Here is a 24,463-nt window from a genome sequence, read left to right on the forward strand (position 1 = left end):
CAGTCTTTTCAACAAATTGTGTAGGAATAACTAGATATCCATATAGAAGAACCTTGATTCATACCTTATACTATATATAATAATTAATGCAAAATAAATATCCAAGGGACGCCTAAGCAGTTCAGTTGGTTAAGCGTCTGCCTTCTGCTCACATCACGATTCCAGGGTCCTGGGATTAAGTCCCGCATCTGGTGCCTTGCTCAGTAGGGAGTCTCCTTCTCCCTCTGCCTGCTGCTCCCCCTACTTGTCCTCCCTCTGTCTGTCAAATAAATAAATAAAATCTTTTTAAAAATTAATGCAAATGAGTCATTGACCTAAATATAAAAACCTGAAACTATAAATTGTTGAGGAGAAAACACAGGAATAAGTGATTACTTACTTGGTGATTTGGGGCTAAACAAATATTTCTTAGACACGACACCAAAAGCATAATCCATTTTAAAAAACTGATAAATTGGACTTCATCAAAAGTAAGAATTTGCTCTTCAAAGGCCAGTTAAGAAAATGAAAAGATAAACCAGAAACTGCAGAAAATACTTGTAAATCATATGTCTGACAAAAGGATCCAGAATTTATAAAAAACTCTCAAACATAATAGTACCAAAAAACCCCAATTTTTATTATTTTTAAAAGTAGGCTCCACACCCAGAGTGGAGACCAACTTGGGGCTCAAACCCACGACTCCAAGATCAACACCCCAGCCAAGATCCAGAGGTAGACACCCAAATGACTGAACCACCCAGGCACATCAAAAGCAACCCAATTTTAAAAAAATGGGCCAAAGACCTGAACAAACACTTCACCAGAGGAGATAAATAGATGGCAAATTAGCACATGAAAAGATGCTCAAGATTATTAGTTGTTAGGGAAATGTCAACACTTCTGTAAGGTACCACTATATACCACTAGAACAGCTTTTTAATTTTATTTATTTTTTTAAAGGGTGTTATTTATTTATTTGACAGACAGAGATCACAAGTAGGCAGAGAGGCAGGTAGAGAGAGAGGGGGAAGCAGGCTCCCTGCTGAGCAGAGAGCCTGATGCGGGCTCGATCCCAGGACCCCAGGATCATGGACCCGAACCGAAGGCAGAGAGAGGCTTAACCCACTGAGCTACCCAGGTGCCCCTAGAATGGCTTTTTTAAAAACACAACCTGGGGCACTTGTCAAGTTGAGCACTTGACTCTTGGTTTCAGCTCAGGTCATGATCTCGTGGTGGAGAAATCAAGCCCTGTGTCGGGCTCTACACTCAGTGCACAGTCTGCTTCAGATTCTCTCTCTCTTTCCCCCTCATGCTCTCTCTCTCAAATAAGCTAATTAATTTAAAAAACACAACCCAACAATACCAAGTTCTGCCCAGGATGTGCATCAAGCAGACCTGTCCCACACTGCTGGCAGGAATATTTAAAAAAAAAAAAAAAAAGAATGACTACTTTGGAAAGCTGTTTGGTAGTTTCTTATTAAGTTAAACATAGAATTACCATCTGATCCAGTAGTCCCACTCCTAGGTATTTACTCAAGTGAAATAAAACTTATATTCCCACAAAAACCTGCACACAAGTGCTTTTGGTAACCTTATTCAAAACTGTAAAACACAGTTCAGATGTAATTCCATGATTAGGAAAAATACAGTGGCGTACTCATTTCAGTAGTGAAATATTACTCAGCAATGAAAACAAACTACCACCTGCTGAGATGTGCTTATCTGAGATGCATTGGGTGAAGGGAAAGAATTCCAGATTCAAAAGGCTTTGCAAGGGCGCCTGGGTGGCTCAGTGGGTTAAAGCCTCTGCCTTTGGCTCAGGTCATGAGCCCAGGGTGGTGGGATCGAGCCCTGCATCGGGCTCTCTGCTCAGCAGGAAGCCTGCTTCCTTTCTTCTTTCTCTGCCTACTTGTGATCTCTTTTGAATAAATAAATAAAAGCCTTTAAAACAAAAAAGGCTCGGGGCGCCTGGGTGGCTCAGTGGGTTAAGCCGCTGCCTTCAGCTCAGGTCATGATCTCAGGGTCCTGGGATCGAGTCCCGCATCGGGCTCTCTGCTCAGCAGGGAGCCTGCTTCCTCCTCTCTCTCTCTGCCTGCCTCTCTGCCTACTTGTGATCTCTCTCTGTCAAATAAATAAATAAAATCTTTAAAAAACAAAAAAAACAAAAAAGGCTCTGCACTGCAGGAGTCCATTTATATGATAGTCTGGAAAAGGCAAAGCTGTAGGACCAGAAAATGCATCAGCTGTTTCCAGCGCCAGGAAAGGGGAAGGGGTTAATTGCAAAGAGATTGCACGGGGTGGGAGGGAAATTGAGGGGATCATAAAACATTCTATATATTGATTGTGATGGTTTATACTTGTCAAAACCCATGGAACTGTTCACTAAAAAGGACTAGTTTTACTGAATTAGAAGATACCCCAATAAACCTGACTTCAAAGTTTCCAAAGCACAAAGTATGAGATGAAACAAGAGCGGGACCTCACACCCTGTGGATGGCTGAGGAAGAAGGAGGAGGAGGAAGAGGAAGAAGAGCAAGAAGGAGGGGGAGGAGGAGGAGGAGAAAGGAAAGAGGAAGGGGAGGAAGAAAATAAGTGTTGGTGAAGATGTAGAGAAACTGGAACCCTTGTGTTCTGTTGGCGGAAATGTACCATGGTGCAGCCGCTACAGAAAACAGCATGGCAATTCCTCAAAAAATTAAAAATAGAATCATCGTGTCATCCAGTTAGTTGTTAGTTGTCATCCAGTTAGTTTAAATTCTTTAAAAAGAATTTAAAGCAGGGTCTTAAAGAGATATTCATACACCCATGTTCCTAGTAGCATTATTCACAATAGCCAAAAAAGGTAGACGTAATCCAAGTGCCGTGGATAGATGAATAAACATAATATGGTATACAGTAGAATATTATCCTGCCTTAAAAAGGGAAGAAAATTCTGACATAGGCTATGACACGGACGAACCTTGAGGACACTGTGCTAAGTGAAATAAGCCAGACACAGAGAGACAACTATTGTACAATTCCATTTACAAGGGGTACTTAGAGCAGTCACGTTCCTAGAGGCAGAAAGCAGAAGGCTGACTTCCAGGGCCTGGGAGGAGGGGGAGATAGGGAGCCAATGTTTCATGGGTATCGAGCTTCAGTGTTGCAAGACGAAAACGAATTCGGGAGATGCGTGGTGGTGATGGTTACGCTACAAGGAGACTGTGCTTAACTCTACCGAACTGTACACTTGGAAATGGTTAAGTCGGTAAATTTTATGTTATGTGTATTCCACCACAGTTAAGGAGAAAAAGAGTGGTTTTCCAGACAAGAGCCTTGGAGTTGGTGCACAAGGCTGTGTGTCACTGGGTAAGGCTCCGTCCCCACCGGTGGGTTTCCTGTGTCGATGGAAGGACCAGACAAGACGGAACATGGGAAATGGCTGTGGGAGTCTCTGCCAGAGTAGAGTCTGGGCATGGAGAACCCCCTGCCCATGGGGGTGAAATGCTCAGACAGACACCGATTCTGAGGGAGGTGAGCACGTGAGGGGAAAGCGCGGACTAGAACAGAGTGGCAGGGCCCGCAGGCCAGGCCCCCAGCACCAAATCTAGCCACTTTGCCTTGGCTGCCAGAGCCCTTCCAGGGCGTCTCTGGAGCCTCGGGACAAACTCCCAAGTCCCCTGGTGGGAAAGCCCCAAACAGTCAGCCATGGTACTCAGGGCCCCTTCTTTCTACTCTAGCGACATATAACTGTTTATAATCCTTTTCCACTGCTATGTTTTCAAAATTCCCTCTTTTGAGAAAGTGCAGTCTAGCTCACATCCCTTTGCCCAGCCAACTTCCACTCCTTCAGTCCTCGTTACCGGGTCTATGAAGACTTGTCCAACCTCCGTGGGGTGGTCTTCTGGAGTCCACCAGCCCCTGGGATTACCTTTGTCATTGGTAATGCTGTTTACTTCACTTTTTCAAAAAATATTTATTGTGACCTACCACGCTCTGGGGGTTTATCAATGAATAGAACAGGCAAAACTGTCACTGGAAAGCCCATATTCTAGCGGTACCTCCCCCCGGGCCCATGAACTTCCTGAGAGGAAGCCTGCTCTGCCTGCAATGTTGCTCTCCCGAGTGTGTAGCACACAGTGGGACCCCAGGCCCTTGACGCCTGGGCGCTGAGTGGCCGTTGTAGGGGGCCTGGAGGCAGCCCACCAGAGTCCACGTGGTAAGGGCTGAACTCGTGCCGGCAAGAAGAGGAGCCAGGAGTAGTGGGTTGGACAGAAGGGAGAAGGGGAGAGGGAGTGTCCCCCACTCTTGAGTCACCTCCAGGTATCTCCCCTGGGTCACAGAACGTTAACCTCCCCTGTTCACCCTAATAATAAAGGACACTGACATGGACAAAGATGTTCTGTAGCCTAGGCTTGGTCTGTCACCCCTAAAAGGCAGGGCTAAGCAGCCCCCATGCCTGCACACCCCCCTGCCCTAGAGGCGGTATGGTAGAGTTCTCGCTCGGCTGGGCGTCGGACTGGCTGAACGACTAGGGGCTGGGAAGCTGTTTTCCACAGGCTCTTCTGGTTACCCATGCGGCCAGCTAGGCAGGTCCTTCAGAGCAGCCCTCCTCTGCCCCAGCCCTTCACCACAACCCCCCCACCCTCATGTCCTGCTGCTTCCAGTCTGCCTTCAGGTCCCTGCTCAAATCTCATCTGGTTGGCGAATGTGGCCCATTCCACCCTTTTTAATAATAGCAAACCTTTTACTTTGCTCTCCCTCGGCCCTCTGCCTTGTTTACGTTTCTCCCCACACTTATTTCCCTCTGCCATGACAGTGGTGTGCTGGAACTGACTCATAAGGGCTTGTAAAAGCCTATTATGTTTCCACGAACTCCACTGACCAGTCATTAAGCCTCGCGATCATTAAGAATTAAATTATGCAAACTTAATTAAATTAATGATGTTAAAAACAAAGGTGAAAAACGCTCAAACTCATCACTTTCCAATTGCTTGCTACCTTTTGCTACTGTCTGTGTTCTTGAGAATCTTCCCATCTGTGGGACGACAGTGGATAGAGTGGTAGGCTACTGTGCGTTTCCATTCAACTGTGTGTTCGGTGACATCACACGGGTAGCCTGAAATCAGCCCTGGTCGGCGTTTTTAACCCCAGAGACACAGGTACTTGTTATAAATCAGGTTTTATTATTTTATTGATTGTCTACACCACGGGTTGATCATGGGCCAAATCCACTCCAACTTTTCTTGTAAATAAAGTTTTATTGCAACACAGCCATGCCTACTCATTTGCTAGCATCCGTGGCGGCTTTCACACTCCAGTAGCAGAGGGGAGCAGCTGTAATGATATGGTCTGCGAAGCCTGACGTACTTATGATCTTGCCCTTTACAGAAGAAATTTGCTGACCCCTGGTCTAGCCTTAAGAAACAACGGAGAAGACGTTAATAGTGCAATTAAGTGTAAACACGTATGTCCCGTCTGTAGCTAGTCCACTATAAACAGCGCACCGTGAAAAAAAATCTGAGAAAATATACTTTTGGTATTTGAAAACTCTGATCCAATATAGCAGATAAGTCAAAATATCACTGATGAATGAGTGAAATTCGACCATTTTTATTCTTTCACTTTTGTACCTTCTTCTTCCTGTTCAGTGTGAGTGCAAATGTCAGCATTTATGGTGGAGTTCCACTTGTTCGTGCTCTGCAGCCACAGGTGGGCTATGGATGGGGGTTGGGCAAAATCCAAGAAAAGTATACTTTAAGAATGAACTGGAGCGCCTGGGTGGCTCAGTGGGTTAAAGCCTCTGCTTTCGGCTCAGGTCATGATCTCAGGGTCCTGGGATGGAGCCCCGCATCGGGCTCCCTGCTCAGCGGGGAGCCTGCTTCCCCCTCTCTGCCTGCCGTTCTGCCTACTTGTGATCTCTCTCTCTCTCTGTCAAGTAAATAGATTTAAAAAATTAAAAAAAAAAATGAATGAACTGGAGCGCCTGGGTGGCTCAGTGGGTTAAAGCCTCTGCCCTCGGCTCAGGTCATGATCTCAAGGTCCTGGGATCGAGCCCCACATCGGGCTCTCAGCTCGACGGAGAGCCTTCGTCCCCCCCTCTCTGCCTTCTGCTCTGCCTTCTGATCTCTCTCTGTCAAATAAATAAATAAAATCTTAAAAAAAAAAAAAAAGAATGAACTGGTTCTTTGGAATTTACAACAAAGAGTGTTGTAGAATTTTATTATTTTAGATTTCTATCAGTAAAATTCATAATAAACACACACACACACACACACACACACACACATTTTGTTTCAGAGAGCCAAATGTAAAACGGTCACAAGCACACCCACTATTTCGCTTTCCCCCACTAGAACGTATGTTCCTTGAAGGTAAGAACTGTATTTTATTTCAGTGCTTAGAATAACAAATGTATCAGGTGCATGGTCAACGTATGACAGGAATGAACAGGTGGGCATAGTTGGGAATGCCTGGTTTCATGTGTTGACAGCCAGACCTTAAATTTCCAGCTCCCTGTGTGGCCTTGAGTAAATTATTTAAACTCTTTGAACCTTGGCTTCTTTACTTAAAAAGAGAAGATAATTCTCCTACCTCACAGGGAGGTGTTGACAGTGTATGCCTCTGTCTGGTACCTACTAGGTTTTTCCACAGATGGGAGTTTCCTCCTCACCCTCCACCCCTGCCACACACGTACTCCTTGGAGACCCAGCCCTGCTGCTGTCACAAATTTCAGTGATGTCACAGCTCCCCTAGCTGGAGGCTCCAGCAGAGCCACCTTGATGGCCAGCCTGAGTGCTGGCCCAACTGAGAGGGGCAGGGAGCAGGTGGTGCCTGGTACCAGTCTTGCTCCATCTGTTTTTGAGGTCTCACAGCCCCAGTATGAGTCCATCAGCAAAGAAGAGGCCCAAGAATAGAATGGTTTCCAAGGTTGGACTTAGTGGACACAGAGGGGGCTGGACCACACACAGAGCAGGGGCTACCCAGCCTGGGGTGGGGGGAGAGGAAGGAAGAGCTGAAGGGTGAAGGCAGGTCAGGAGAGTTAGAATGGTCTCCCCATTTCTGCCCCCAAACCAAGGTGATAAAACTCCCAAAGTTTGGTCAATCCATGCTCAGCCAAATGGAGAAGCACAGTAGAGGCGTTCGGGGCGGGGGGGATTTCTCCTACGTTCGCGCACTCTCTCCCTCTGTCTCTCAGATACAAGATGAAGAACCACAGGACAAGATACCACAACCTGTCAGCAAAGTAATCGGCCGGAACCGACTTAAGATGGTGAGGTGCCCCATTTTGGTCTGGGATTGCCAGGCTTGTAGTGACCCAGGAGTCACCAGGCCCAGCACGGAACTGAGTTGAGCCAAAGTCTAGGTGGGGTGTGGGAGGCCACCTCAAGAAAGCTGAAGCTTCTGTTTTCCTGGTTTCTCAACCCCGGCAGGTATTAAAAAACTTGTCGCTCTTGAAGCTGCTCAAGAGCTCGAACCCCCGGATCCAAGAACTGCATAACCTGGCCAAAAGGTGTTGGAATTCACTGCTCAGAGTTCCAAAGATCCTTGGGATCTCCACTGGGTGAGCTCGGCACACCCCTGGCCCCCAACATGGACCCAATGGCTATCTTCACTGGGAACAGGCACTGCCTATGCTGACAAATTTAGAAAGCCTGACTTTCACCAGGGATCTATGATAAAGGCATCTATCAGCCCCAGCTCACTGATGGGGAGCTGAGACTCAATAGAGGCAGTGACTTGTCCCAGCTAACTAAACCGGTAAGTGGCAGAGCTAGGATTTGAAGCCACTCCCGTGTAGTATCAGAGCTGTGATCCTAACCATCGTCACAATCATCCAGTTATGGGACTAACCACTAACTGGGCACCACCCAAGCAAGAGGGGCCACTCCTCCTCCTCCTCCCCACCCTCAAATGTACACAACCCAGGGATTCACCTGCAAACCAGCCATCTTGCTAAGGGTCCGCTTCCTCATAAAACATGTCAGAATATTAAGAAAGTTGATATTTATTTAGGTATCTGCTAAGTACTTCACAAGCATTTCCTGTCTAGTTAATTCTTCATAGCAGTCCTATTAGGTGAACAGAGATATCCCAGTCTGACAGATGAGGAAACAAACTAAAGCTTGGAGAGGTGACATTTCTTGCCCCAGATCAGACAGGCGGTAAGAGGCACAGGCAAATTTGAACCCCGGGTTGTCGGTCTTGAAAGCCTGGGCTCACCAAGCCACTTTGCCCCTTCATTGCCTGCTACTTTGGGGGCTGGTGTGCGGGTCCCAGGCCAGATGCACCGCAGACATTCAGTGGTAGCAATTAGCATCGGTTCTGCCATTATGTTGAGCCTGAGTCTTCACACACTCAGCTAGGACAATGCTGCCACTTTACAGAAGACTTAGTCTATTACACACACCCTTGGGCAAGTCTCCTAGCACTGGAAGGCTAACGCCCCCTCTCAGAGTCCTCTCTCTGAGCTGGCCTCCTAGACGCAGGCAGTCAGTTAACACTGGGCTGGACGGGTCAGGCCTCTCTCGTCCCATAGTCTTCCAAACTGTTTAAAGCAGCAGACCCTCTCTTGGAGTATCTTTCCTCAGGCCTCAATTGTGTTGGGCAGAAAAGGATTCTACCTACCCCCCTGCCCTTCCCCAGGGTGGAGAGGGCATTTGAGAGGTCTCTTCAGAAACGCAAGGTTTCTTGGAGCACAATTTGAAAACACTGGACTAGTTCACCCCATCAACTGCAATCCAGAGAGGCAGAACCCTGGCCAGCAGCCCACACAGACGACATCTAGTCCTGGGTGTCCTAACCAGGGGTCACTGTCTCTCATCTCCCCAACCTCTTCTGGCCTTTCGCCAGGCCTTAGCACCTCCCCTCCCTCAGGTACAAGGCCTCTGGTGGCGACGTTTCCTTTCTGGCCCTCTCCAGCTTTCTTTCCTGAGCCGGTCGCATGGCAACAGTCTCAGGGCGCGGCTGGAGGACCAGGGCCTTCATCCTGCTCTGCTGACTGCCTTTCTTCCCTGTGCCAGGAGCAGCAATGTCTGCGATAGAGTGGAACGAGGTAACGAAGAGCTCCAAGATGCTGGGTGCCCCAAGAACATCCTGGAATCCAAGAAATTCGAGTCCACGGGGGAGCCCACGGTGGGGATGGAGGAGAAGAACAAGGCCCAGCAGTCACCCAAAGCAGCGTGCCAGAGCAAGGCGCAGGTGGAGCCCGAGCTCCCCAGGACCTCAAAGGACCATGGCCTGACCACTTGCCCTGGAGCTCAGAGGAGGCAATCACCCACTGGGGACCCCCGCATCATCTTCCTGAAGACCTACCAGCATAGAAGTCCCGTGGGGGACAAGCAGCAGCTGGAAGCAGCTGATCAGTGGATCTGGTTTGAAGGGTTGCCCACGCGAATCCACCTCCCAGGGCCCCGGGTGATGTGCAGACCATCTGCCTTGCGCTGGGTCAAGCGCTGCTGTACCCGCTTCTGCTCTGCATCACTTGAGCTACCCATGTGCCATCTATACAAAGTGTGACAACACCACGGCCCGGCCAGGGTGAGACAAGGGCCCCAAGCCAGACGTGGAGCTGGGCCCCAGAGTCAGAGGCCCAGGATCCAGACTTTTGGGAGCTATGGCTATCTAGCAGTGCTAAGGGGACTCCCCTCCATGCCCAGAGAAGGGGAAACCATGGATGGAGGCCACACAGCAGGGTGGTGGCTAGGCTGGGGCCTCTCAAGACCCAAATAGAGGTTCTGGAGAGGAACACTGGAAGTGGGGGCTTTGAGGTGGGGTGTCTCCCTGCCTGGAGGCCTCAGGAGGGTCCTTAATTGCTAAGGCTCAGAATCTCAGTCATGAATCTGAGTAAAGGAATTCAGGGATTTCCAAATTCAGGGGAAGGCAGTCAAGTAGAGCTCTGCCATATCCCATCCCCTCTTAGACCAAATCACCACCCCACATTTGTTTCATTTATTTATGTTTCAAAGATTTACTCTGAACAAAAAGTTCCTTAGGAGGGGAAAAATAGAAGAAAGAAAACAAAATACTCCACCCTTCCATGAGAGAAGCGAGGTCCCAAGAGAGGAAGGGATGGAGGGCTTGGGGGTCCAGCTGAAAGGGAGGTTTCCCCTTCACAAAACCCAGAGCTCCAACACGCGGGACTTCAGCAGGCCCTGGTCCCTGAGCCCTCTCCCCGGACGGCAGCGCCCCCTGGCGGCCTTCTTTGCTCCTAACACCGAGGTCTCTGCTCACAGGTGGCGCGACCTGGGACGGGAGCCAGACGTGTGGGGCGAGGGTGGAGTTGGCGCAATCTTCCGAGCGGGAGGGATGGGCGGGCAAATTCACGAGTCTACAAATAAAATCTCCCTTTGGGAACTGATGAATACTACCGCTGCCTCTGCCTGTTTGGGACTGGAAAGGATGGAGGAAAGAGGCCCTCGACCGAGGTGGGGAGGGAAAATGTGCATCACGATTTTAGGTTTCTTCCACCCCATTCCCAGGCCCCCTCAGGTCAGCCTAGAACGTGGCACACAGAAGCGAGCAAGCTGCACCCCTCCCCACCCCTGCAAGCTGGCCGGCCCGCGAGTGCACTCTATGCGGTCACAGAAGGGACTTTCTGGGTCGTTTGTCAGGTACTTTCTGGGTGCCAGATGCTTCACAATGGCCCCGCAAGCCAACGAGATGACAGCCCGTGGCGCCGCCGAGGCGGAAGGGGACTTGGCCCACACGACGAGGAATTGACGGGGCCAGAGCTCCAATCTAGAACTGCGGGCTGCTCCCCATTCCATTTTCCGAAGAAAGGAAAACGGCACAAGAGCGCACCCATCCAGCCCGTCATTCACGTGCATTGTACCCCGGTTACTGCGGCGTCGGGTGTCAACAAATGCGTGTCAGCTGGGCCTCGAAATGTCAGGCCTAGTGTCAGGGCTTGGGCTCTACAGCTCCCGTGGGACACGACACGCCCACCCCCCCAACCCCAAGGCCCGGTCGACCCCATCCAGTCGGGGTCGCCCTCAGTCGGCAAGGAGACATAGCCCTGAACGTGCAGTTGGGAAGAGGGAAAGCCCAGGGAACCCGGGCTATCTGGGGATCTTCCCCTGAAGGCAGGTGCGCGGAGTGGCACCCTCAAGAAAGCAGCACAGCGACCAAGGGGCACAGAGACCCCCCCGCGAAGCCCCCAGGCGGTGGAGCAGGTGCCTGGCGCGGGAGGGAGGAAGATGGCAGGGGTCTCCCCGAACCCGCCCGTTTGCACCCTCTTCCTCCCCGGAGCTCTCGGCTCTGAGACTGCTCCTCCCGGGGCCCGCGGGGCCGGAAACGCACCGCGTTAGCCCTGGGCGGCGCCGCCAGCCTGAGCCTGCCTGCTCGGGGCCGCTCGCTGCCGCCCTGCCCCGCTCGGCTCCTGCGAGCCTCCGCGCGCCTCCCCCGCGCAGCCGCCTCCCCGCAACCTCCACTCGGATCCGAGCTGTCTTCCCGCTCGGCTCGCACCCCGGCCCACTCCTGGGTAGTCGCCGTTTCGGTTTCCTTGCTGGCCATCAATCCCACCAGTCTTCGAACATCGCCCCCCTCGCCCTTCCACCCCCAGCACCCACCATTCCATCAACCTCTGCGCGAACGTCAGTCTGCGCGCAATCAGGGCAGCGCGCGCCAACCAAATAACTCCGGGCTCGCGACCCCCTGCACTAGTCTTCCTGGGAGCCTGCCCCGGGAGCCCCAAGTGAGGACCTGAAAGGCGTGGGTAAGATTGGCAGCTTCCACTTTGCCGCAGAGGGAGCCAGAGCTGGGCCCAAGGACAGCAGTTGGATGGGCCGTGCCTGTGTGCTGAGGCTGGTGAGGCTGGGATCCCGGGTACCGCTGCGGGGAGGGACCAGGATGCAGGCTGCGGTGTGAATGGCTCCCAGCAGTGCACCTGAGCTGGCGCTTGGGCCTCAGCCTGTCTCCCACAGTCCCACAGCTCCACAGCTAAGGTCCTCCCGTTACCACCTTCCCTGTGCTTGACTATTTCAAAGTGAGGCTCCTCTTCTGGGCTCAGTGAGATCCTGCTTTGGGCAGGAGTTTGCAACAGATCTCAGCCTTCGGAGGACACCACCCCCAGAAACGGCTCCCTACCAGTTAACTGGGGGGGAAATTGAAGCATTTGATTCAGAGTGACTTTTAGAAATCGTCTGAGCTCTCTGAGCCTACTTCATCAGTTTATAAAATAGGGATACTAATATCTATTCCACAGGGTTTCGAGCAAATCAGGCTTGATGTACGTTAAGCCAGTTTGTGCTACGTTAAACAAATGTCTGTCCTCTTTCTCCTGCCTTCTCCCGGCGCTGTGCCCCGATAAAGCCCCTTGTTTCTCACTCACGAGCACCGGCCTAACTGCTCACCTTTATGGGAATTAGCTGCTTGTTAAAAAGCCAGTCTTATGTTCACATTCACAGCCTTTTGTTATAATGACATCTGGATTCCAGAGACTGTCCCTCTCCTATTCCGGATCACCTACCATGAAACATGATTGGAGCGTGCAAGGATGAGGCTGTTGAGGCAGACAGGCCTGGCTTCTCATCAGCTGTGTGATGTTAGGGCAAGTTGTTTACTCCTAGTCTTCAGTTTCTTTGTGGGCAAAATGGGAACATAATGGTGTCTGTCCCACTGCATTAAGTGAGAACACACAGAAGTCACTCTGCAGTGGATGGCACTTAGGAACGCACGCAGTACTTGGTAGCTGCATCCCGATCAAGGGCAAACCTGTCCCCCATTTAACAGCTGAGAACACTGAGGCTGGGGAGAAAGGTGTCTCCGTAAAAGGAGGAGAGATGGGGCAGGGGTCCAGTAACTAGAAGTGCCAAGATTTCTGGATCACTTCCTACCTGCCATGCACCGTGCTAAGTACTTTACTCGAAGTATCTCATTGAATCTTCACAACACAGGAACTGCTAGCTTATCCCCATTTTACAAACAAGGAAACCAAGGTTTCCTTGTCAAGCAGCTTATCTAAATCCTCACAGCTACTAATGGGACCCAGGATTTAACCCTGCACTCCCTTGTAGCTCTCTCAAGTCCTACGGGCCCTGCAACTCATTTTTTTTTTTTTTTTTAAAGTAGGCACCACACCCAGGATGGAGCCCAAACAGGGCTTTAACTCATGACCCTGAGATGGAGAGCAGAGATCAAGAGTTGGACAATTAACTGGCCAAGTCACCCAAGTTCCCCACGCCCCCTACAATTCTTTGTTGGCCATAGAGTAGCAGGACAGGGATCCAAACTCTCAGCAACCCCTACCCATTCCTGTCTAAATGTTGTTTTCACCACCACTTGCTACTTTCCTACAAAAAATCTCCAAGCAAGGCTTTAATTCCCTCTACACAGAGGGCCTCTCTTGTGCCCTCAGTCTGCCCATACTGCACCTGCCCCTGAAGCTCTGTGCTCCTTGGGCTACAGATACAGGGAGGAGATCCTTGTCTGTGCATGGACTGCCCCCTGGGCCCGCTAGAGGAAGCTACTCTGATCTGGGAGGTCACTGAGCAGCTGAAGTGCTTCCAGGGGAGCATGTTTCAACTGTGCACCTGACAGGATTCATGTGGGCCTTCCCACCCCAATCCCTGGCATCAGCTGGCTGCCACCCCAGCCCCCATTTGGCTCTGATCCAGACAGGACTGCCCAGAACTGGGAGCTAGGGGCACCCTCTGAGCTAGACATCCCTTTCTCCTTTCCCATCTTCCCTCCGGATCATAAACTATTCTGAGCACCAGCTACGCACTAGTGTCCCCCCCACCTCTGCAAATGGAACCTGAGGTAGTAGGGGGCTAGGGGGTGGGAAATGAAAGGAGGTCCACACTTCAGATCCCCTAGAAAGTCAAGAGATACACCAACTCAGTGGCGGGGTAGAGCTAACTTTCCTTTATCCTTTGGAAATAAAACCATTTCCTACATTCACTTGGGACACTGTGGGGCTTGTGGTTCACTTGGGACTCTGTGGCCATATTTAATACAGTCTATCAGTTCTTCTTGGAAAACTCAAGTGTTTACAAAGCACTACATATCCTTCGTATTTAAAAAAAATAAATACAGTGGAAGGCAGAGGTGAGAGGTGAAAGACTAAAACTGAAGAACTTGCACATCCTTTAATGTTTTCAGAATGAGTTGGTTAGAACCAGAGCCCAAATCCTGGGTCTGACAGTTCCTAACACATAACCTGGGGCAAATGCCTTCGTGTCCACATCTGGAAGATACAGATGGTATTTCCTACTTCTGAGGGTTGTTGTGAAGATTAAGAAAACAACATGTAATGCTCTTAGCCCACTGCTGCACATCGATTAAGCCCAGCTATTTATTACTAAAATAACTAACGGGGCACTTGGGTGGTGCTGCCCGTTGGGCATCAGACTCTTGCTTTCGGCTTCGGTTGTGATCTCAGGGTCATGAGATCAAGCCCCACATCGGGTTCCCTGCTCAGCAGAGTCTGCTTGGAATTCTCTCTCCCTAAAATAAATAAATACTTTAATAATATATATATTAAACAATGAAATAAATAAAATGACAAACATGTCCCTGCCACTGTCCAGTTCTCTCTGGAACTTGCCTCTAGACACTGCTTTTATTGTTATTTTAGAAAGTCACAACAATTTCGGGGCAGCTGGGTGGCTCAGTCAGTTAAATGTCTGGCTTCAGCTCAGGTCATGATCCCGGGGTTCTGGGATTGAGCGTCACATTGGGTTCCCTGCTCAGTGAGGAATCTGCTGCTCCCTCTGCCTCTCCACCTGGCTTGTGCTCATTCCCTCTCTCAAATAGATAAAATTAAAAAAAAAAAAAATTTCACTAAGGTCACACATTTTTCACTCCTGTCACCCAGCTCTGTCATTGTATTGTTGAAGGAAAAAAGTTGGCTCCCCTGACTTCTGGCAGTTTCTAAAAACCAAATTACCACTCAAGGGGCAAAGTTTGTCTTTACAGAAGATAGGCAGAACAGGCTCAGGTCTCTGAAGGAAACTCCCAAAGATGTGTGCCAACACAGCTGGAGCAACCAGCCCCCGGCTGACCAAGGGAGACAGCAGCCACATGACCTGTGCTCTGGTGACCTTCCCCAAAAAACGTTAGCCACATGCCTTTATGGTTTGTAGTGTCTGGGGGAAATCCACCATCCCAGGGGAAGTCACCTCAGTTGGCTTTATCTGCTAGACTGTGCAGACAGGATTCAAGCCCCATTAACAAGCTGCTTCCTTCCAGCTTGGCCAGAGCACCGAGCTACTGCAGTGCCGCCCCCTAGCACCCTCCCTGTCTCCCACAAACATGTTCACTCTTAAACCTTCATCGTGTCAGCCTCACCTCCCTACTCTGCAGTGCTGGGAGCCAGGAAGCTAGAAAGGCTTCGTGGGCAGAGAGCAAAACTCATCTGTGAAGCCTTAACACTGCAAAGCTGAAAGCTGACCACACTCTTGGCAGACTCCAGAAGGCCCGAAGAGGAACACTGATGGTTTCAGTACAGAAGTGGGTCTAGACCAAGTGTGTTCCACCGGACACATTGAGAAATCACTGGCTAGGAAAAGGAAACTCAGTCATGGCAGTTCACCCAAGGCAGAGCAGAGGTGGCCGTAGATGGCGGGGTAGGACAGGAATTCCCCGCACTTCGTATTTTCACCAAATGGAAGAACAATCTGGGGTCTAGAAGAGGAGGAGGTGGCCTAATCATTCTTTATAGCTACCCTGTCTGGCTGTGCAGGTCTCTCACCGGCCCCGCCACAGCAGTACAAAGTAAGCACAGGCAGAACCGTGGAAAATACTGTATTTATGTACACAGGAGGGACAGCTGCAAGCCCCTCACAGAGGACATGCCTCCCCAAACAGAAACCTTAGCAGCAAACTCCTATTTGCCTCAGCACTATCAGCACAACCCAAGCTGGAAGGCTGGGCTTCCTGTCTCTGGGCACCCATCACACCCTTCCCACTGCAGAATTCCCAGGAAGGCAGGAAAAAGGAACTATTGCCAGAAGTGAGGTCCGGAGGGAGCTGGGGTGCCTAGTCATTCCTAGAGAAGAGGCAGTGACTCTGTCACGAAGGGTGGACCAGGAGCGATGCTGGGACTCTTCTCTGGGTCCTGTCGCCTGCTCTGTCGAAAGCTGGCAGCAGGTGGGGACCCGGTAGAGAGAACTGGAAGAAAATTAGTCATGGGTTCATGGGTGTGTGCACACATGCGTATAGCAGGACACAGGCTGTGCATTTTCCTTGTGCTTGATGCCTCCATCTGCTGTGCTCTCCCCGACCGCAGCCTAATACTTTGTACCTCTGTCTCTTTCTGTGGCTACGGATCCAGAAACCGAATGTTTCTCCAAACAGAATAGCTGGCAGTTCAGCAACATGGCAAAGGTAACAGCTGTCCCGGGAAGGTAAGACAGATGACTAGAAGAGTGGTTTGCTCCAATCAGATATCCTTGATTTGGTTCTTTTTTTAAAATAACAGGCTGGTGACAGGTATGGTGGCTCAAGAATGACATGGTTCCAATTCTGTTATTACCCTGACAGAGGTCCCCTTGCTGACCTTCCAGACAGCCAGGCTTCAGCAGACAGAGGCCATTCTTGCAGCTGTGGTCCTGACTGCTACCTGCCTTCTTGACGGGGCCTCACTATCTCTCCCACACCAACAGAGACTTCACATTTCCAGGGTTCCCCTCAGACCTGAGCTGGACCTCGTCTGGAGAATCTGAGCAGCCCAAGGTGTTGGGGGAGGTGGGGTGGGAGGGTGGGGTCAAGTGCCCAGTCAGGCGTCCAAAGGACCCAATTCTAGACATTGGATTTAGGGGCTGAGTTGAGGGGGATCTCCTTGAGCTCCGTCCGCATGCACAGGTACTCCCCGATGACAGCCATGAGTGCAATGCACACGGCTTGGACCAGCCACCAGGTCAGCGCCGAGGGGAAACGGGAGCTGTAGAACCAGCAGCCCAGGAGGTGAAAGAAATGGACAGTGACCGTGAAATCCAGACACTGCTTCCCTCGCCGGATGAAGTACAGCAAGCCCAGGGCACTGTGGGGAGAGGACAGCAGTGAGTTATCACTGGGTTGTCCTGGCCTTAGATCATTTGGGGAGTAGAGACAATCAAGATAACAGCATAGTGGTCAGAAGCAAGCAAGAGAAGTGTGAAGCAAGGGTTACATTGTTAGATGCCTAGAGAGAGCTGGCAGGTAATGCTGGGAGGGAATCAGGCTGAGTAGAAGAAAAACAAAAGTATAAGCTTGATAAGAAATAGTAACTGTCCCTCAGGGGAATCCTAGGGACTGTGGGGATTGTGGCACCCTGAAGCATACACGGGCCACTGAAAGTGGGGACAACAAGCTACTTGCAGATGGACAAATCCTCATGTTGGAAGGTTGGCCTGGAATCAAGTGATCTTCCCGTTTTTCAAAAGAAGCCAGAAATCTGGATTTTATATATAAAACATCCTGACTTTCAACTAAATGGAAAAATATTTTAAACACTATTTGTGGAATGCCAAACAGAACATATCCAGGAGCCAAATTCAGGTCATAGTCAGCCAACCCATTTTCAATCTCCAGTGTAGGGTCAAGAACAGTAATGTGCAAGGTGTTGTTCCAAGTACTTCCCATGAATGAATTCATTCAACCCTTACAACTATGAGATAGGTAATATCATTTGCCTCATTTTACTGATGAGGAAATTGGGGCCTAGAGAGATAACTGTCCAAAGTCCCTAGACTAGTGGGAAAGCTGAGATTCAAAGCCAAGTTAGTCTGCCTTCAGAAGCTGAGATCTTAATCAGTTTGCCAGACTGCCTCTCAAGAGGCAGGCAATGGTCACAAGTGGCCTTAAATGTTACCCAGTCAAAGCTCTCAGGTGTACTGACGAGGAGCCCGAGGCCTAGAGAGGAGGGAAGTAACGTGGCCCATGGCACACGGACCAAGAACAGAACTTGACTCCTCCTGACTACTGGTCCAAATCCTTCCTCACCTCGTTCCACAACAGGGAAGTGATCCGAGATGGAAGTTAACCCACAGGCAGCATGCAGAGTGATGTAAGAGCTTTCCAGCTAAAGCAAAATCATAATGGAAGGAGCCCTATAATGAAGCCAGTCCCACAACTGGTCTTTGCCACCCAATTTAGTCCACCACTCCCCAGGAACAAGTGCCAGCCTGTCTCATGTCTGAATTTAGGAAGTTAGTTCCAGTGCTAGGACCCCAAAAGCTGGAAAGCAAAACTGGTGATACTCACCAGGTGAGGGCGTTGAGGATGAAGGACATCATGGAGAGCCGGCCTGGAGGGGTGGAAAAGCCCAGGATCTGAGGGGGAATCACAAATGGAAATATGCTGGAAAAGTGACTTGGCTTGGCAGAGCTCCAGGCTCCAGGACCTCCTAAGGAAAACGCATTCTTCCCGCAGCACAGAAGACAACAGGGCCCTGCATCTGCATGGCAGCCTATTTCCAACAAGGTGCTTTCACAGACACCCACTATGGTATCTCATTTGACCCCAAACAGCAGCCAAGAAGAGACTTACAAAGGAAAAGCAAAAGTTCAGAGATGTTAAGTAATTTGCCCAAAGTGATACAGTAAGTAAACGGCAAGAGTAAGGACTAAGACAGGGCTTGGCAAACTGAGGCCCCACCAGTCAGACACGTAGTTTTGTAAATAAGGTCTTACAGAAACACTACCACACCACACCTATTTGCTTAGTACTGTCTCTGGCTACTTTTGCACTGCAATGGCAGGATCCAGTAGTTGTGACCTAAAACCCTCACTATCTTGTCCTTCAAGGTCCACCAACCCCTGCTCTAGGATCCAGGTCGTGTGTGTGAGACGGCTCTTCAACAACGCCCAGGATTCCCTAAGGCCCTTCCCAGGAGGAGAGAGGCTCCTAATAGGCTACTACTGGGCACCCAGTGTGTGTGCAACTTCCACCACTCTCGAGACAATACTACTGAATACCAAACATCTGCCCAGCATCGTCAGCTTACAAAGACCTCAGACTTTGATAATCTCCTGTTATCCTCACAACAGCCTCGCAAAGCTATTGTTAACATTACTGTTACCCCTTTTCAGATAATACCTTGCCCAAGCGCCACACAGAGAACAGCAGCAGGAGCAAAGATTGCATTCCCGATCTCCTGGCCCCGAGAGCTGTGCTCATTTCCATACACCACAGCTGCCTCTCAAATGCAACCATTTCCTAGCCCTCCATTACTTGATAAAGCACTTTCACCTTCCTAGATACCTCCGGGGTCTCTGGGCCTCATAACGTTGTGCTGAGAATGATTCCGCCCAGTTTCCAGGAAAGAAAACAGGCTCAGAAAGGTGAAGCAACTTGCCCAAATCCCCATGGTTAGTGTAGTTAGACCCAGATGGGACGCTGAACCTTTCTGAATCCAAAGTACAGGCTCTTTGTATGGCAATCCATGAGCTCTGCCATGCTTTTGCAGACAGGAACACGTTGGTTCAGAGGGGACAGCACTTGCCCCACATCACACAGGTAGTAAGAGGAATTTAAACCGGGGCCCAATTCCAAAGTCCAGGCTGTTTCCATAATACCTCCATGAATGCTCTTTCATCCTCCCTCTCTTCAATTTGGCACCTGAGAATCTGCAGGCAGGGAAGTGAAGTCACTTCCTCAGAGTGTCCCACGAGATGCATCACGTTGCCTGGAATGCAGGACTGTTCCTTAGGATATCCAGGCCCTTTCCTCTGTACGAATAATCTGCCTTTGTTCTCAGTGCTTTCATTTTTATGGATGGGGCACCTGAGGCTCAGAAAGAAGAGGTCCCTTTCCCTGGGTCACAGAGCGAGATGGTGGTCCAGCCACGGCTAGATCCCGGGGTGGGGAGAGGAGGGAGCGGTGTCGGACCCACAAAGCAGACCCCATGAGGCTGAGACTCAGACCGCGCCGTCCAGGGGACCCTACCTCGGCGTCGAACATCTGGTCCAGCGAGGGGCTGCTGCGCACCAGCCCGTCCACCAGCGCCAGCCACAGGCCCAGCGAGCCGTAATAGACGGTCTGCATGAGGACGATCTGCGACAGGATCAACAACGGGTCCCACACGTAGCTGCGGAACTGGCCCGCCATGCCGGCCCTCGGGGCCCGGCCGCCACCTGGGGCCTGGGTCAGCGCTGCCGCGCCATGGACCCAGGGCCGCCCTGGCACCTGCGAGGACACACGCCGGGCCTCAGCCAGCAGGCCGTCCCCATAGCAACACCGCCCCGCCCGGGAGGAGGGACAGGACTGAAGGGGCGAGCCCATTCCGGGAGGGGGGTGGGGGGGTGGACAGACCCATTCCCAGAGTGAGGGAAAATCCTGCCCATTCCAGCTGCTCGGCCCGCCCGTCCGCAGGCTCCTTCGGGGCTCACTCACCGGTGACCGACTCGACGGTCGAAGTGTCCGAGCGCGGCCCAGCCTCACCGGCTGGTTCCCCAAACAGCGGTGACAGACAGGACCATGGAGGAGAAGCCCTACCGGCCTAGAGAGGCAAAGGTCCAACGACGACGGCTGCAGCAGCGGCGACGGCGTAGGAAGGAAGCGTTTCCGGGGACGGCGGTGGAGGGGGCGGAGCCTATAGTGCGCAGGCGTAGTGGGTGCAATCTTTGGCCCAGCCAACTCCACCGGTGTACGGCCGCCGGGAAGGGAAGTTGGCACATGCGCAAGATGAAGGGTGAAAGCGAACGGAAGTGAGGCACAAGAGCGGTAGAGCTTGCGTGCCCTCTACAGGGGAATCTTGAAGAAAAGAGGGGCAACCAGGAGAGTAGGGAGAGGGTAGGCAAGAGCCAGGTAAAGAAGTTTAGGAATTAATGAGTTTCTAAATATAGGTTCTATTTTCTTTCTCCTAGTAAGAGTCTGGGATAACTTTAAATGAACCTGCTACTGGGTGCCAGGAAGGTTTGGACACGTACGACTGGGGCAATCCCTGCCCTCTGACACAACCTGATTATTAGGAGGCAATGTAGTGGGTGCTTTATAACATAGGTATCCATTTATATTTATATATACATATATATTCAAAAGAGAAAAAAGGACAGGTTCTGAAGTCATACCTGGAAGCACATTATGACCCTGCCTGCCACAGTAACTGTTTTCTCTCCACCTTCTCCTGAGTCCACAGAGTGTACGCAGTCAGTAAATATTTGCTGAATGAGTCAAAACAGAAAGAGTAATAGCAAATTGATGAATCACTTTATTCCTGTCCCAGCCGACCCAAACCTCTCAACTTCATTGAGCCTAGATCCCCCTTCTCCAGAATGGAAAGAAGGGAAGTAACTGATTCCGGGGAAAGAATGTGGGTTTTAGAGCCAGCTCTACGAGCTGCGTGACTAGAAAGCCACTTCCTTCTTAAACCCCAGCTTTCCTGATTACGAAATGAGGAGTTAGACAACATTAACGTTTGCCAACATTCAGTCTACCCTGAATGGGTAATTAGTTCCCCATTAAAAAAAAAAAACTTATCAAAGACACATGTAACTGCCAATCAGAACTCTGAATAGCATGAGATAATCATATTTATCACCTTGAATTGATACTATTCCAGACAAAAGTAAAGAAAAGTGAGACTATATCAAGAGTAAGTATGTGGTTTTCCTTATCGTTTAGAAATACCGTAAACAGTTCCCTTGAATTCCAGTTTGGAAGTCCTTAAGACCCAAAGATTTGAGGTGCTTTCCAGTTCAACCATTCTTTAAGGCGCCTCGATTTGGATCCACAAAAATATATTCAAATCCCTCTGGTCCACTGATGACCCATTTTCTGAGAAAACATCTTCTGTTTATCAAATACGTATGTGATCTTGTTTAATCCTCATGATCCGAGAAAGTGGGTATTACCCATCTTTTTTAAAGGTGAAGAAACAAAGGCCTAGAAAGGGAGTGTGACTCTACGTAGGTAAGGCAGCTCCTAAGAAATTGAGCAGGGATTTGAACCCAAGACACCACACTCCAAAACCCAAATAACCATCCCCAAAGCGGGGGTTGGGGGGGAGGGTGAAATAAGTGGTGGAGTAGGGAGAAGCTCAGGAAAAGTGCTTGAGAGGTTTGACTCAGTTCCCGAAAGCAGCTTGGTCTTTCAGGTTCGGGAATGTTTGGTTCCTCGTGAGTCAGGCCCCCCCTCGAATCACAGCTGGGCCCTCTCCACCCATCTCCTCCCACAGATGGAAAGCCCTCCCTAGCCATTCTCCGGCAATGGAAAACGCAGGTAGCCTGAGGCGTTAGGGCACTGAATAGCTAGAGTCTGACGTCATTCCTGGAGCGTAGAGCTTGCCTTGGGAAAGCCCCGTGGGCCTACAGGACAGCCTATTGCAGTTTCCTTTTACCTGTAGGATTTCAGCTTTTGAATTCCATCTTCCCAAGCTTGGGAAATGGAGCACCATTCTCTGTCTTAATCTGGGTTACAAGGAAACCAAGAGCTGGGGAAAACCACAGTAACTCCCTTAGCCAAACTCCTTGGCCCATTTTGAGAATCTGACCACAGGAAGCCTAGAGAAGAAGAAGGATCACAAAGCCTGAACTAGGGCCCCAGTGACCTGCCATAAGACCCTGGGCAAGACCCGTCTTAGTATGCCAAAGTATAAAATGATGGAGGAGAACTGGACTCCAACTTCCAAATGCAGTCCCTGGCCTTTTGCCATCTGAATCAGCTGAGGAACATATTATATTGTCCGATTCCCAGGCCTTGTTGCAAACCAAAATCTGAATCGTCAGAAGCAGAACGCAGAAATCTGGATGTATAAAGAGCTCCCCAAGTGATTCAGAGGTAGAGCCAACATTTGGTAATTACAGAACAAGATGATCTGTAATTGACCTCAAACGAAATCCTCTTCTAACAGAAAATTGCTCTGTGACCTTGCCATGTCCACGGCTCTCTTTAGGCCTCAGGGATTTTTCCCATCTGTAATCTGAGGGCGTTGGACTAGAATAGCTGATCTCCAAGGGCCCTTCCCACGCTGCTGGGTTTGTGGTTCCAAACTTATGAATGAAATTTTAAACTTCAGGTCAGAGACCGAATGACAAACAGCCACAAGCTGGGACAAACTGTCCTCAGGGTGCAGAGAAGAAGAGTGCCTCTGGTTACTTGGTCACTTACGTCACTTCCACACCAAACTCCCACTGTGGGTTTATAAGGCCGATTCTTGTTGGGATCACGTTCCGCATAAATCCCTTGGGGGATGTCCTCATACAAGTCTGTGGGCTTTGAGCCCCACTTATATTCGAATCCTAGCCCCACTACTATCTTGCTAGGTGACCTTGGGGAAGCTACTTCATTTCTGACTCTCAGTCTCCTTCTCTATTAAAATGATGATAAGAATAGTACCCATGCTTTGGTTTGTCCTGAGGATCAAATACGTGCTCACGCTACTACTATCTGATGGGCAGTCAGCATTAGGTAAACATTAGCAATATTAATTATTTCTTCCCTTGGAATGCGGGAGTAGTAACATCTGATCTCTCAGATTTATGGGGAAGATCAAAGTGGGTGTCCGATAGCGTGAGCCCAGTGCCTGGTATACAGTAGGAGTTCAGTAAATGAGGTACCTTCCTTTCTTAATCCCACCCCACCTGCAGGGTTCTCCAACTCCCTCTCTTTTCTCCTTTCCTCCTTCCTTAGGCCACCACGTGATCCCTTTCAGGGAATGTTTGATGAAAACACTTCAGGAGAGATACTCTCAGGGACAGGTTATGCAACTCTGCGCTCACACTTTTCGGAAACTCCATGTGGGAGGTTGCATTTGGCTGCCTGTCCTCTGCATGGGTTCTGGCCAGTGATTACCTCTCCCCGAAGAGAAACTGGAGAGAAAGAAATCATCGTTGTCTGCTTTCCCTCTCAGACTAAGAACACTTTGTGACCCAGAGTATTTTTTTTAGAGAGAGAGTGGGAGCAGAGAGTGGAGGAGGGGCAAAGGGGGGAGGGGGAGAGAGAGACAGAATCTTAACCAGGCTTCATGCTCAATGCAGAGCCTGATGCAGGGCTTGATTTCATGACCCTGAGATCATGACCTGAGCTTGTATCAAGAATCGAACACTTAGCTGACTGAGCCACCCGGGGTAGGTTAAGGGCTGTGTGTGCCTCTGAGGAACATTTGCTGAGTTACCCACTGTGAGCCAGACACTTATATGATCTCACTTGATTCTTACTAAACTTCCAAAACAAGCTTGGAAATTGTAGATACAAGTCATGGTCCCACTTAACAGATAAAGAAGCCAAGGCTCAGAGAAAGGACACCACTTACCCAAGGCCACACAGCCAGTGAGTGGTAGAGCGGGAACGCCAACCCAGGCCAACCTGACTCCACATGCTCCCTCTTCCTGAGGCATAGTGGGAAGTGCACTCGACAGTACAGTTCACACAGGGCTTTCACCTACGTGATCTTCCTGTCGTCCCAACACTCTGGGGAGGTAGGTGTATACATTTTCCCCATTTCACAGATGAGGAACCTGAAGCTCAAGGGTCAGCGCTTTTCTGAAATCATCTCTCTGTGAAGGGCGGATGCTGCCAGGGATACAAGCAGGTGGCTGGGCCTCTGGGGACATTGTTTCTCTCGCTTTCTCTTTTTAAA

At 50.1% G+C, this 24,463-nt stretch overlaps 3 protein-coding genes across 4 annotated transcripts in view; 1 reads left to right on the plus strand and 2 right to left on the minus strand.

Moving 5' to 3' along the window:
* The window catches only part of DBNDD2 (dysbindin domain containing 2), a 40,900-nt gene extending 21,024 nt beyond the window's left edge, over nucleotides 1-19,876 (minus strand). The window contains exons 1-2 of one of the 2 annotated variants that reach the window (XM_044262956.1): nucleotides 19,461-19,640; nucleotides 18,148-18,215 (exon numbers count right to left, since the gene is read on the minus strand). The gene's annotated coding sequence lies outside the window, so the exon portion shown is untranslated. Of the gene's footprint in view, nucleotides 1-18,147; nucleotides 18,216-19,460; nucleotides 19,641-19,830 lie in introns of those variants that run through there. The other variant, XM_044262961.1, reaches the window with a different exon arrangement.
* Nucleotides 6,752-9,480, plus strand: TP53TG5 (TP53 target 5). Its single transcript, XM_044262179.1, has 4 exons — nucleotides 6,752-6,891; nucleotides 7,160-7,234; nucleotides 7,395-7,525; nucleotides 8,985-9,480. Exons 1-4 carry the CDS (start codon nucleotides 6,844-6,846, stop codon nucleotides 9,478-9,480), a joined length of 750 nt encoding a protein of 249 aa, XP_044118114.1. The 5' UTR covers nucleotides 6,752-6,843.
* On the minus strand, nucleotides 15,693-20,243 carry SYS1 (SYS1 golgi trafficking protein). Its single transcript, XM_044262954.1, is given in 4 exon segments — nucleotides 15,693-16,945; nucleotides 18,148-18,215; nucleotides 19,831-20,186; nucleotides 20,189-20,243. Coding segments are annotated over 4 exon segments (705 nt in total). The 5' UTR covers nucleotides 20,229-20,243; the 3' UTR covers nucleotides 15,693-16,704.
* Nucleotides 20,244-24,463: the final 4,220 nt, after the last annotated feature.

This window comes from Neovison vison, chromosome 8, assembly GCF_020171115.1.
Source record: "Neovison vison isolate M4711 chromosome 8, ASM_NN_V1, whole genome shotgun sequence".
NCBI lineage: Eukaryota > Metazoa > Chordata > Mammalia > Carnivora > Mustelidae > Neogale > Neogale vison.